Raw genomic sequence first — 14,314 nt, forward strand, 5'->3', positions numbered from 1 at the left:
TCTATAGTTTGAAAAGAAATAATTTTAAAAAGGAAAATGATTGAGGTTTGTTTCCTTTTTTCATTAAAAATAGAGTACAATTCTTAAAACTTACACATGAAGAAGGGTACAATGAAACAAACACAAAACAGGGATGTGGGCTGGGCAAGGTGGCTCATGCCTATAATCCCAGCAGTTTGGGAGGCTGAGGCAGGTGGATCACTTGAGGTCAGGAGTTTGAGGCCAGCCTGGCCAACATAGTGAAACCCTGTCTCTACTAAAAATACAAAAATAAACCGGGCATGGTGGTGCACACCTGTAATCTCAGCTACTTGGGAGGCTGAGGCATGAGAATTGCTTGAACTTGGGAGGTGGAGGTTGCGGTGAGCTGAGATCTCACTACTACACTCCAGTTTGGCAACACAGCAAGACTCTGTCTCAAACAAACAAACAAATAAAGAAAACAAAAACAAACAAACCAAAAAATCAGGGATGTAAAAAACCAGTGTGATACAAAACCTGGCTAACTGTGGAGGTACCAACTGTGTATGTGTGTTGCTAACTAGATGGTGGAGGAAAATGGGCACTGGCCTGAGAATACGGAGGCCATGCTCCTAATTAGCATCATTTTAAACAAACTTCGAGTTTCCTGGATCTCAATTTCCTGTAGAATGAAGGAGTTGATTAGAATCACCAAGGATGATCTCTGAGGTCCTTTCCATGTCACTAGTTTTGTAATTCTATGAACTTAGATGCCCCACAATTTTACTCACTTTATCAGAGACTACTTTTCATGTTCTTTCTTAAAAACAAACAAACAAACGTATCTTATATGTGATAATAAAAATAAGACTTGCACATGAAATTAAATATCTGACAGACTCTGTGGGAGGTTTATAAGGTAAGGTCTTGATAAAATCAAACCATATATATTTTAATAAAGGAGCTAAATTTAAGAAATGTAACTAGCCAGGTGCTAAGAACCTTAGTTACACATTTCTCAAAAGTTGGCTGTTAGTTCCATGACTCAGAGTTCACCCAAATAATTTTAATTGCTCAAGGCAACATTATATTTCTTAGGGGTTTCTTTTTACACAAACATAGATCATTTGTTATACTTTCTCTCACTGGGAAGTAAAATACTGTCTTACACACATAGCACATTCCTAAGAGGAAAAAATATATGCAGGATTCTATTCTAACACGTGGATTCAGATACAGAAGATCAAATTCTTCAACAAAAGAAATCCATGCATCTTAAGCTTCAAAGCCTAATTTGAGTTTCATACCCTCCATGAGAACATTCCTACTCCCTGGCCCAAATGGAGTTTTACCCTCTCTAACTCCTTTACATGCCTGTAAATTCCTTAAATCTATTAGAATTAAGATTTGGCCATCAGTGGGATTAGCCTGAAGTAGACCTCAAGGGTTATGATGGTATCTGAAGAACTGGTCTGCTGCAATATGAGTATGAAGGCATGTTTGAAGCATGGAGATCAGTCTGTGAAGGGCAAAAGTCATAGGAAATTAAAAAAATCAACTACTGTCTAAGACTATGATTCAGTGAGTCCACCTAAGTAGAGGAGTGGCACAGGCAGTGAGAACTGGGAAATTTTGGAAGCAAGTAGGAGGTCCCTATCCATAAGAACATAGGCACATCAGGAAGATGAAGGGGCAATACCAACTTCACAGGTAAGACACTAACAGAGTTCTTTATATTTCCTCTGGCAGAGTCAATGTTAACTCAAGGATAATAGACAGAAACATACCAAGAGGAGCGGGGGTCAGGTCACCTCAGTTTCAAAGGTTAGCATGTTGCAGAGTCAGAGACATGAGAAAATCACAAAAAGTAAAGACTGTATCTTTCATAGCATCACACAGTTTTTAATATAGACTAAACATATTGTTAGCTGCCACAGCAACCCTTTATACCAATGTTATAAATGCTTCCACTGCATTAAAGGTTTTTATGTTGTAAATTTAGACCTCAGGTTTGTGTTAACCTCATGTTTATGTTATGGGCCTCATGTTCACGTGTTAAAATCCTAACTCTCAATGAGATAGTTATGAGAAGGTATTTGGGGGGTAATTAGGTCATGAGGGCGGAGCCCTCATAAATGGTATTGGTGCTTTTATAACGAGACACACAAAAACGCTTGCTTCCTCTCTCTGCTCTCTGCCCAGTGAGGATAAGTGAGGTTGCAAACCAGGGAGGAGACTTTGACCAGACCCTGGATCTGTCAGCACATTGATCATGAACTTCCCAGCTTCCAGAACTGTGAGAAACAAATGTTGTTATTTAAGCCACCCAGACTACATTTGTTATAGCAGACGCAACTAAGACAAGCATTTTCCTAAATTCCTAAATCTGGTGCTGAATTACAGACAATGGGTAATATTACACATGCAACATTTGCCCATTATCAAATTTCTGCCAATCCTTTTGACTGTATCCCTTACAGTCCTTACATTGTTGTAGGCAACCATCACCATATATGCATGCTTATTTGAAACTGATGTTTTACCAAGAAACCATTTTTCTTTCAGTTTCTTACAGCACAGGCTATTCATTCTCACAAGCCCATTTTCACATAGTTCACGGTTCTCTCATGAACCATGAGAGCCAGGAGTTAACAATGACCTCCTCTTAGCTCCCTACTGCTGATTTTAGGGTATTGTAATGCCAAAGCACTTTTCCTTGGGTGCTCTGACACCTGGCTATTACATCCTCTCCTTATCTTTGCATCTGTGATCTGCAGACCTTGTGGTCACTCTAACACAATGGCTGCCAATGTTGGCTGCACATTAAAATTACCTGGAAAGCTTTTGAAATCTGCCCTTGCCAAGGTCCTATTTCACCAATTAAATGTATTCGAAGGGGTAGAGATTGTAATCCATATCTAGTTTTTTAACTGGTTTGGTGATTTCAATGTGAAGCCAAAGTTGAGACCTCTGTTCTAACCTAAGAATTGAGGATGTCAGCTCTTTGTTCATCGGCTTCCTCTTCATCCTAACTCTTGCTATCATCCTGGAATCTTAATGTTCAAAAGTACAACCTGTCCAGCACTCTGGGTCCTAGTTCCTTGACCGGTTCAACTCTAACAACATGTTCCTCAATTTCACTTCAGCTTTTAGACATACTCTATGAATTTATCATAACCTGAGCTGCATGACATCTGAGACACTAAATAAGCAAGAGTTTATGGCCTTGAACACTACAGTTCCAGCTTGCTGACTCCTTTTCCGTGTGACACTATGCCTCTACCTGGGCCCCGGTAGCTTGCTGCAACCTTGTAGAGGAGAACCTGCTTTCTAACTCTGCCAGTCTTCTCATTCTACGTCCTTTCCAATTGGATAATCCTCTATGGTGCGTCACTCTGGTAACTTTAACCTCTTGTGTTCCTTTCACATTCACAACTCCAGTTATATATTAAACCAAATCTGCCTCCTCTACTGCTATGCCTTAGATGCTGAGAAGAGACTACTGAAGAAAAAAAATCCAACTGTACAGATTTATGCTACTTCCATTTTTATGGTATCCAAACAGCAACTCCCAGAACTACTAAGGAGTCTTTTCGTATATCCTAAATGAGCCCCTATTTTCCTTACTCCAATGGTTATTATACTTCTTGTGCTCCTATCTCACTCCTTTTGCCCCTCGCATTAGAAGTAAACCTTGCTTTTTGTTTTGGAGAACATAAAAATATCTTTAATTTCTAGACTTCAACCCTTTATTAACTGATCTGCGTCCCTATCCACATTTACCTGTGTTAGAGGGGCACTGCTCTAAGCTCCATACTGCTGACATTTTTGGCCAGAGAATGCTTTGTTGGGGGAGCTGTTCTCTGCATTCTAGGATACTGAGCAACATCCATGACCTCTACTCACCAGATGCCAGTATTATCCCCCACCTTGTAGTTGAGAAAACAAAAAACATCTCCAAATATTGCCAAATGACTCCTGGAAGGCACAATCACTCTCAGTTGAGAACCCTCTGCTTGGAGCAAGACTAATCTGTCAATCTGTCTTTCCAATAAAGTATTTTCTGCTTTCTCCAAGATCCACTGTGTCCTTGGTGTCCTTTCTTTATCTGTCTTCAACCTGAACCTGTCTATTGGCTTTGTCTCCTTAATACATAATTTTACATCTGTCCATTATTTAAAAAATAATTCATGGACACCAGGCCTCCCTTTAGCCACTGCGGAATCTTTTTTTATTCTTCAAAGTGAAGCTCTGAGAAGGGCTTCCATGAGCGTTCACGTGCTGGGGCCTCATTCCACCTTTACTCTGCTCTTCAATCCTTGCCACTCTACTGATACCGGTGCAAAGCTACCAGGGTCCTCTGGATGATCAAATGCTTCGACAACCTAACTGCTTGGCTGTTTCCAGCTAGACTCTTCTTGAACCTCTCTACCTCTTCTGGCTTCCAGGGCACTTTTTAAAATGTTTATTATTTTTTCTTTTTTTCCTTTATTCTTTCTCAATCGTCTCTTAACTGTCCCTTAATACTAGTGTTTAACTGGGTTCTGTCCTTGTCCTTCTCCTCTTATAACTCTATGACATACTTTCTGGGCTCTGCCTTCATTACAAGCTTCCATTTACTGATATAACAGAACTAACGCACTAATTCTCATTTGATTTTGAAGCTCTACATTCTCTCAAATTCCAATCCTGCATTACTGGCTCCCAGTGAATATTTCTCTCTGGGAGCACTACAGATACTACTAACAAATTGAGATATCTAAAACAGAGCTTGTCATCTCTTACTCTGCAAGGAATGGTGATTTCTTGCCCCTGTCTTCCCAAATCTTTCTTATTTATTTCATTATTTCTGTTGCACCACTGTTTATTCAGTTGTGTAAGTCAAGACGCTTAGCAAAATCCTAGATTCCAACCTCACTAATAAAATCCAATCAATCATAAAATCCTGTCAGTTACAGCTTATGTCCCCTGCCCTCCATCCCCACTAGTTCAGGTTTTCATATTTTATTTCCATGGATTCCGAATTTCCTTGTGCTAGGTCCTTAGCTACCTCAAATTCAGCAACTATTCTGCTGCACTAGAATGACCTTTCTAACATGCAAATCTGTTCATGTCATTCCCTGAATTACCTCCTTCAGGGGATCCCCTTCGTCTGGAGTATAAAATCTAAGTGTTTTAGCAGAGTATGCTACGCTCTTCTGTGGCCTGGTTCCTGCATTTCTCCTGTCCTTCTCTCTATTAGAACTTATGCCCAGACATAATCATAGATCCCATAACTTCCTTATGTTATTCCCTCTGCTGGAAAGTTTTTTCTAACTTCACTGACTTAACACATATTTGTGTATCCTAGATGCCTCAGGTCAAGTATTTCCTCCTTAGGAACTCTACATGGACTCCCCCAGGGTATATTTAAGAGGGTTTCTTCGTATGTGTTCCCAATATACTGTGTATATATCTTCATTACAGTTTCTACCAGAGTCTACTGGACTTGCTTGCTTGCAGGTGTGTGCGCCAGCCTGTAAGCAACTTAAGGGCAAGTGCCTTGTCTACTCCTGAAACTCCTGTTTCAGTGGGGATTAATAGAGTGCATGGACGAAGGCATTCAATAAATACATGCTGAATGACTGAATGATACATGTCAGCTTCAACTGTCAAAAAAATTTATTTTGACATTGTAATGATATGTACATGAAATGTATTTGTAAAAAAAACCTATGTTGGTTCATGGAATCAAGAAGCAGTGAGGTTACTCAGTCTAAGGGAAGAGCTAATGTGGTATAATAAAAGTTTAGTAAGCGGTACACGTGACAGTACAGCGCTTATTAAACATTCCGACCAAAGCACTGCTAACCTCAGAAGAATACTGATTAACATCCCCGAAGGGCCTGATGACACAGACGGAAACACACGACAGTTCTCTGGCTGCTGTGGCTGATAATACATCCACATTCATTTTAACACAAAAACATTTAAAATTACTTCCAAGTAAAAGGAATGCTCCAGAAAGATAGAACATCTTAGTTTTGTGAACTCCAGTGATCTCCAGCATAAATGTTTACCTCCCAGGTGGGGCTGATGACCCTGTCCGTACCACAGTTAAAGAAACAAGTGCAGAGTAGAAATAGCATCTAAAGCCACAAGTTCCACTTTGGGTCCTTGTCCCATCACTTAGGCTGTGACCCGGAGTCTACTTTAACCTCTCTGAGCCTCCTCAGTTTCCTTATCTGGAAAATGGCTATAATATTTGCCTTATGTATTTCATAATGATGTAAAAAAGACATAAAAAATAATGTGAACAATGAAGGATAACAAGCATAAAAAATAAAGTAATGTTTTATCCAGAGAGAGTGAAAATCAAAATACACATGCAAACACATATTCTTAAAAACGTTTACCTTTTGAGGAGCTGGAGACTTTTCTATTTTAGTTTTTTCCTCAGGGCTTAAAGGCGGGGATCGCTCCTTTATCTCAGGAGGCAGTTCTTGATACAGTGCTGAAATTGGAAAAAGGAATTCATGCAATCAAACTGAGGAGCACTGCTTTATGGGGGAAAAACAATTGATGGTAGGGGCAAATACGAAATTAAAGAAATATTCAATTCCTTGGTGTACCAATAAGATACCTAAAACTTACTTGTTATGGCAATTTGCAGTTTTACTCATTAGTTATCAAAAGAACTATGACTGGAAAATTTTAATCATCTGGATTTCAGAAAGGTAGAAGGTGTCATTTTCACTTATTATGTGGTCAGACAGATGCTTATTTTATCTCAATACACATTTACCAGGAACCTGCTAAATGCCAGGATATCTGCTAGGAACTGCTGGAGAATATATGGAGATCATCAAAAGATGGTCTCCACTAGCAAGGAGCTTACCACCTGGTCAGAGAAAGACATCTTTACAAGTAACTATAAAATAAATGTGACATTATTTGAAAGTGAAATAATTACAAAGACAAACTCTGATGTGGGGATGGAAAACGCTTAATGGAAGAAGTGGTAGGTGTATCAGACTCTGAAGACTAGGTAGGATTTTACCAGTCAGAGGTATGCAGAAAAAATAATTTGGGGGCAGGGCACAGTGGCTCATGCCAGCACTTTGGGAGGCCAAGGCGGGCGGATCACTTGAGGCCAACAGTTTGAGGCCAGGCTGGCCAACATGGCGAAACCCCGTCCCTACCCAAAAATATAAAAATTAGCAGGGCATGGTGGCGTGCACCTGTAGTCCCAGCTTTGGGAGGCTGAGGCATGGGAACTGCTTGAACCTGGGAGGTGGAGGTTGCAGTGAGTCAAGATAGCACCACTGCACTCCAGGCTGGGAGACAGGGAGAGACTCTGTCTCAAAAAAAAGGAAAGGATAATTTGGGAAGATGATATGAAATCAATAAGCATGGAGTTAGGACTCTATATGATGTTGAATCCATATACAGTGTTGAATTTAAGATTCTTATAATTCAATATTCTATATAATCTATTGAAGCTACATAGGGTATTGAATCTAAAGAGCTGTGTGCAAATTTTGAAGGGTTAAAACAAAAATATATTTTGGTTATGAACATCTCTGAATTGAAAGAAATTACTGAAATATACTTGATCAAAATTGTACAACTAAGATTATGAGATATACTAATTGTCTTCGTATGTGGAATGGTTTTATTATTGGGTTTCTTTATCTCACATTTTAAGGGTGTTAGATGTGATGGGGGGGAAGCTGATCATGTTGTTCTTTCCAGCGCCTTAAGATACAAAGAGAATAAGTTCTTTATAAAAGTGGGAGTATGAACTTCTTTTATTGTGTTGTTCTCTTAGAGGACAGGCTCTCAAATGAACAGTGGGTGGAGATTCTGTTCATATACTCCCTTAGATCATTTACTTTGCATAGTTGGCTTCAGATAAAGATCAAGGACAATTCTTCCTACTATTTTTAGACTAGAATATGCTACTGACAGTAATTTTTTTCTCTAATGTTAAAACTGGGCAACTGAGTTTTTTGTTAAATTCAGGTAAAAAAAGGATAAAAGGGAAAGGGAAATAACCTCTAACGAAGTGTGAGAATTCAATCATTACAGTCTCAGATTTTCTAAGTTTTTTTTTTTTTCCCCTGTTTGTTCTGGTCTATACGAGGTTTTTTAAAGAAGCAGTGACTGATGCCAAAAGAAAACATAAATTATTCTGGGATACAATAAAGAATTATGGCAGTTGAAGGATGGTCATTATTGAGACAAATAATTAATTTCTATATGTAGCCATCAACTCATCACTGCAATATGCCTCAGAGGTCTGGCTTTGATCATTATGGAAGAAGAACAAATTTTATTAGCTTTTAAAATAAATTTATTTTTTGTGGAGATGAGTCTTGTTATATTGCCCAGGCTGGTCTCAAACACTTGGCCTAAAGTGATCCTCCCTTTTCAGCCTCCTGAAGTGTTGGGATTACAGGCATGAGCCACTGCATCTGGCCTTATTAGCTTTTCAATTCACTGTCGCTCAAACATCTATATCTTCTCAAGGTCTGCAAGCCTAAGAGGTTATTTTTGTAAATTAGATTCTCAAGTTAAAGCACTTAATTCCACCCTGCCTAGAGACACACAAGTGAGAAAATTTAAAAAATATTTCCACTTGTATACGAAAAGAATAATGGATTCTAATATTTCATTAAAATGAGGCATACTCCAGAGTGACCACAATTGTGCTGGCAGCTGTTGATTTAAAAAGCTTGATTTAAACAGAAGCTACCCCTGTTTAACCTCAGCTGTTGACCCTGTGGGAGAGCCAACGATGGGAAGAAGGAACTTGGCTATTTTAGATGATCTGGAAGTTAAAAGTACTGAACTTATGGAACTTACACACTGTCTTATGCCTACATGGGAATTAACCTATCCTAAAATTTCTTCCTTTCATATGGCCTTATGTTTTTTCCATTATGCAACCTCTTCTAAACACAAACATATACCTCTAACAGAGTTTAAGAGTTGTATGTCAAAATCAGCTGGGCATGGGAGCATGTGCCTGCAGTTCCAGCTACTCAGGAGGCTGAGCTGGGAGGACTGATTGAGCCCGGGAGGTCAAGGCTGCACTCTAGCCTGGGTGACAAAGTGAGGCCCCGTCTCAAAAAAAGAAAAAAAAAAAAAACCAGTTATATGTCATTTACTACTTACAAGAAGGTAACTGAAACAGTTACACAGAAGAAATTAAGAATTTTGTTATGAGAGTGAGAAGCGGTATAATTTTTGAGACACATAGCACTTTTTAGGGGAGGGGTCTGCTGACTGTGGCAGATAAGCTGAAGAAGGGAGCTGCAATGAGACTTAGGGCACTTGAGAGACTGGGGAGGGGAGCAATGGGAAGGACCTGGCTGCAGACAAGGTCGTGGGAAGGTGCCAAAGATAGACAATTTTATCTAGGCTTAGCCCAGCATCTGGTAATCATGAAGGAAATTCTTCTTCCATTCCTTCATCTCTTTGGCTGTCAAAATTGAAAACTTAAGTTATAATCAATAATATTTTTGTTTAGTCGTAGTTTTGGGTTAAACAGTTTCATGGACTACCCTGAAAACCAACTATTATTTATAATAATTATTTATTTACAGAAACAAAAGACTTAAATATTCAAAACACAGACTGTTCTCAATCTCAAGGCTGCCTATACTACAACTTTTTTTTTTTTTTTGAGACAGAGTTTTGCTGTCTTGCTAGGCTAGAGTGCAGTGGCACGATCTTGGCTCACTGCAACCTCTGCCTCCCAAGTAGGTTCAAGCGATTCTCCTGCCTCAGCCTCCCAAGTAGTTGGGATTACAGGTGCCTGCCACCACGCCTGGCTAAATTTTGGTACTGTTAGTAGAGACAAGGTTTCGCCATGTTGGCCAGGCTGGTCTTGAACTCCTGACCTCAAGTGATCTGCCTGCCTCAGCCTCCCAAAGTGCTGGGATTACAGGCATGAGCCACAGTGCCTGGCCTGCCTATACTACATTTTGAATCAGAACCAGAATTTTTGTGCTTACAGAAGAAAAGCTTACAGATGATATCATTTAATTCCTTCATTTTACAGAAGGTAACTGGGGCATATGAGTGTAAGATGTTGAGCTGAGGTTAAAAGTCAGTTTTCCTGACCCCTGAGTGTTGTGCTTTTCCTAGCATTCTATCAAGTTAATTGTGGATAAGATGTATTCTTCTGAAGAAGCACTACTGTACTTCTTCTCTTTAATGATAGTTTTAAAGTTATTATTATTTTCTGTTTTCAGGCTCTCTGCGTTAGTTCTGTTTTCACCTCTCAAGGCCTACTGGTGAATCTACAGCTTTCAGAAACCCATATTTAGATTTTCTTTTCTAGTTCTTTTTTTTTCATTTTTAAGCTGTTATTTATTGAACAAAAACCATTATTAAAACACAAAGTAGAAATTAAAATACAAGATAGGTTCATACAGTCTTGTCACATCACATGGTAAGTTCTAGGCTTTGTCAACACGTGCATATAGCTTTTAAATAATTGTCATTTATCAACTTTGTGCTTACATATTTTCAGCTCTGGCTCATTTTTTTTTTCCCCATAAATGAGGGCTAAATTTACTTGAGAATGGAACAACTTATTGTAGTTTTGTTTTCACAGGTAACCAGCTAGGACTGAGGTATACAAAGTAAAAGAACTGCAGTTGGGGAACTAGAGGCTCTTAAGATGCCAGTCAGCTGAGAAGTCACTGTGGCAAGAGAAGAACTGACAGAACTGTGCACGAGGCAGGTGGCAGGGTCAAACGAGTTGAATAAGAAAGCTGGTAGCTAGAGGGGCAGGGTCCCCTGGGATGAGAAGTCCATGAAACAAACATTCCAATCTCAGAATGTAGCAGCTTTCTAACGTACTAGTGCCTCCTCTTTTTATTTTTTTACAACATGAGAATGAAAAGCAATATCCATTGGTAAACATATGCAAAGGTTACAAAGACAGTAAATTAAAGACTAGAAAATGATAAAATCTTGGACTATCAGTTATACCATACTAGTAAACCAGGAAGGGAGCATAAAACTTACTTTCACTAGCCACATGATTAGCTGGAAAATAACCTTCCTGTCCCTTTCCTATGCTGCCATACCACCAGTCTTCATTATCTTTGAAAAACACTCGGATAATGTCTCCGCGATGGATGGTTAGTTCATCTGATCGATTCGCTGTGTAGTCATAAAGAGCCACTACCTAAGAGAGAGATAAGACCACCACAGCTTTATCACAACTGTACCACAGAGAAAACCCCCAACATTCACTTCCTCTTGCAGAAGAGCAGCTGAAACCAAAGCAGTACTTTGGTAAGTGTGAGGCTGTCTCAAGGTTTGCTAATGGGATGAGGGGTGGTGGGAACACAGCAGGAGAAGCAAGATAAAAGACTGTGGGATTGAGAAATGGTTATGAGCATTCAATACACTAAGATTAGCTTCAAAATAGCAGATGTTAATTTTTTTAAGTAAATTACTTGTGAAGCAAATAAAAAAAAGTTCGCATACCATTTACTTTTTTAGAATTGTTTTATACTACCTTTAAGTCTCATTCTCTGTGCTAAGCAGATGCATCTGAAAAAAAATTCTTCAGAAGGTCTACAGTTTTACAAAAAGGAAAAACTCAGGGGAACAATCTGATTGCATTGCTTGGTTTACTGTTAATGTCTCTTTTTGAGATAAATTTCTCTACATACACATAAATTTTTTATGTTTTACATCAACAAATTAAACCTTCTATCTTTAAAAAGTATCCTTATAAGTTATTTTTACTTGATACAAATTTAAGAGGAAAAGCCTTTTTATGGGAATCCTCTTCTCTGTGTTATGGTAGTCATATTTGATTTCCTTTTCTTTTGAAAACCCAAGTCAAAATGATATGGCAGTGGCTGCACAGGAATTTAAAAATCCATGGCTGGGCATGATGGCTCATGCCTGTAATCTCAGCACTTTGGGAGGCCGAGGCGGGAGGACTGCTCGAAGCCAAGAGTTCGAGATCAACCTGAGCAACAAAGCCAGACCTTCATCTCTATACAAAAAAATTTAAAAAAATTAGTTGGGTGTGGTAGTGTGTGCCTGTAGTCCTAGCCACTGAGGAGGCTGAGGTGGGAGGATCACTTGAGCCCCAGGGTTTGGAGGCTGCAGTGAGCTATGACTGCACCACTACACTTCAGCCTAGGTGCCTGGGTGCCTGGGTGATGCAAAAAGACCTTGTCTCTAAAAAAAAAAAAAAAAAGAAAAGAAAATCTCTTATAGTACTTAAAAGGAGGAAGACCTCAATTCATTTTAGATTTAGATCTGATATACTGTATAAAGCAGGACATAATGACATCTATACTAAATAATACATTTATGCTGTTTTCCCCTCTACTTAAACAGTATCTGAAAATGTATAGCTTATACAACTACACATGTAATGGAAAATTACATATATATATATATATATATATATATATATATATCATGTCTCAGTGTGCACAGCATGTGTGAGTCCAGGGAAGAGACACTTAAGAATCCAGTGTGGTGGAACCCGGCATTAGATGTGAGAGCTGAGAGAGAAGGGTACGAGAAGCTGAGGCTAATGGGGTAAGTAGGGCTCAGATCATGCGTGTTGAAAAAGTTCAGACTCAATAATATGGCCAATGGAAAGGCACAGAAGGGTTTCAACCAGAGGATTCCATTACAGTTCACACAGCTGTTTCTGGTACCTTTTAATCCATTTAACAATATTTATTAACACATCAACCAGGTAATTCTAACAAATGAGTTTGGACTTAACTGCTGTCACCATATAAGAGCAGTAATGATAATTTAATTCAAATGGCTCAAATGCAATGCCTATTGTACAGCTTAGCATAGTATCTAATTTACAACACGTGATGCAGGGTATTATTTAAGGTTTACAAGTTATAACTTTAGTATATTGATGTTAACTCACTTACATAAAAGTGGAACTTTTAACTTTTCTCTTTGTTCTCCAAATTTCTCTTTCACTCTCTCACCTGGTACTCTCATAGAAGAGGAAAGCTAATTAAAATGTACTGAGTGCTTACCATGTTCTAGATACCATGCTAGTTGTTTAGGTGTTATTCTGCTTAATCCTTATGACAACTTGGTGAGGCCACGTATCCTTATTTCCATTTTACAAAAGAGGAATTTGATGTCCAGAGAAATTTAGGAACTTCCCTAAAGTCAAGTAAACTAGTAAGTGATAGAATCAAGACTTAAACCCAGTCTCAATCTCTCTCCTTCCTTTCCTTCTTTCTTTCTTTTCCCCTAGTTCCAAGAAACTCTGTGATGGTTCGTTCCTGTTGTTCCTTATCCTGGCTGTGGTACACTGAAACACCACAACTTTAATGAGTCTCATGCAAATATGAGGTGAACGTATGCTTATTTGTCTGGAGCCCTAGGTGGCTGTTGGGAAGGAGAACAGGCGAGATTCAGCTTAGGCAACAGAATCACTTAGGAAATCCTGCATCAGGCTGTGTCACTGTGTGAACCTTGGAAAATCTGAAGCTTATCAAGTGAAGTCTGAAAAATTTTCCTGAATTTTACACACAGGGGTGTCTTGATAAAAGAATCCCTTCAGAGGCACAGGGGTCCAAAAAGCCTATGAGAGTCGACATTACACCTTTTCTATTATAGTACCTACTGATTCTTCTCTTCTTACAGAACCAAATACACACATTAATTTTGCATGGCCCACTAGTACCTGTAAATATGTTCTGCACTCTGTGACTGTTATGGGCTGAACTGTGTCACTCAAAATTCACAAGCTGAAGCCCTAGCTCCCAGTGTGAATGTATTTGGAGACATGGCCTTTATGGAGGTAATTAAGGTTAAATGAAATCATAGGGGTGGGGCCTGGATTAACAGAACTGGCATTTTTATGAAAGTGGCCATCTGCAAGACAACAGGAGAGGCAGTAGGAGAAACCGACTGTACTAGCACCTTGATCTTGGTCTTCTAGCCTCCAGAATTGTAAGAAAAATAATTTCTTCTTTTTTAAAAAATTATTTCAATAGCTTTAGGGGTGCAAGTGTTTCCTGGTTACATGGATGAATTGTACAGTGGTGAAGTCTGGGCTTTCAGTGTACCTGTCATGTAAATAGTATACACTGTACCCCACAGGTAATTTTTTTTTTTTTTTTTTTTTTGAGACAGAGTCTTGCTCTCTTGCCCAGGCTGGAGTGCAGTGGCGCCATCTCGGCTCACTGCAACCTCCGCCTCCAGGGTTCAAGCGATTCTCCTGCCTTGGCCTCCTGAGTAGCTGGGATTACAGGTGCCCGCCACCATGCCCGGCTAATTTCTGTATTTGTAGTAGAGATGGGGTTTCACCACGTTGGCCAGACTGGTCTCAAACTCCTGACGT

The 14,314-nt window shown here is 39.2% G+C and overlaps 1 protein-coding gene across 12 annotated transcripts in view; it reads right to left on the minus strand.

The window, feature by feature from the left end:
• Positions 1 to 14,314, minus strand: part of AHI1 (Abelson helper integration site 1) — a 223,168-nt gene that overhangs the window by 30,834 nt on the left and 178,020 nt on the right. For 11 of the 12 annotated variants that reach the window (XM_073022494.1, XM_073022495.1, XM_038000854.2 and 8 more), the window contains 2 exons: positions 10,984 to 11,146; positions 6,357 to 6,454 (listed from right to left, as the gene is read on the minus strand). In XM_073022494.1, the coding sequence (XP_072878595.1) occupies positions 6,357 to 6,454; positions 10,984 to 11,146 (261 nt within the window). The remainder of the gene's footprint in view (positions 1 to 6,356; positions 6,455 to 10,983; positions 11,147 to 14,314) is intronic. The other variant, XR_012095048.1, reaches the window with a different exon arrangement.

This window comes from Chlorocebus sabaeus, chromosome 13, assembly GCF_047675955.1.
Source record: "Chlorocebus sabaeus isolate Y175 chromosome 13, mChlSab1.0.hap1, whole genome shotgun sequence".
Taxonomy (NCBI): domain Eukaryota; kingdom Metazoa; phylum Chordata; class Mammalia; order Primates; family Cercopithecidae; genus Chlorocebus; species Chlorocebus sabaeus.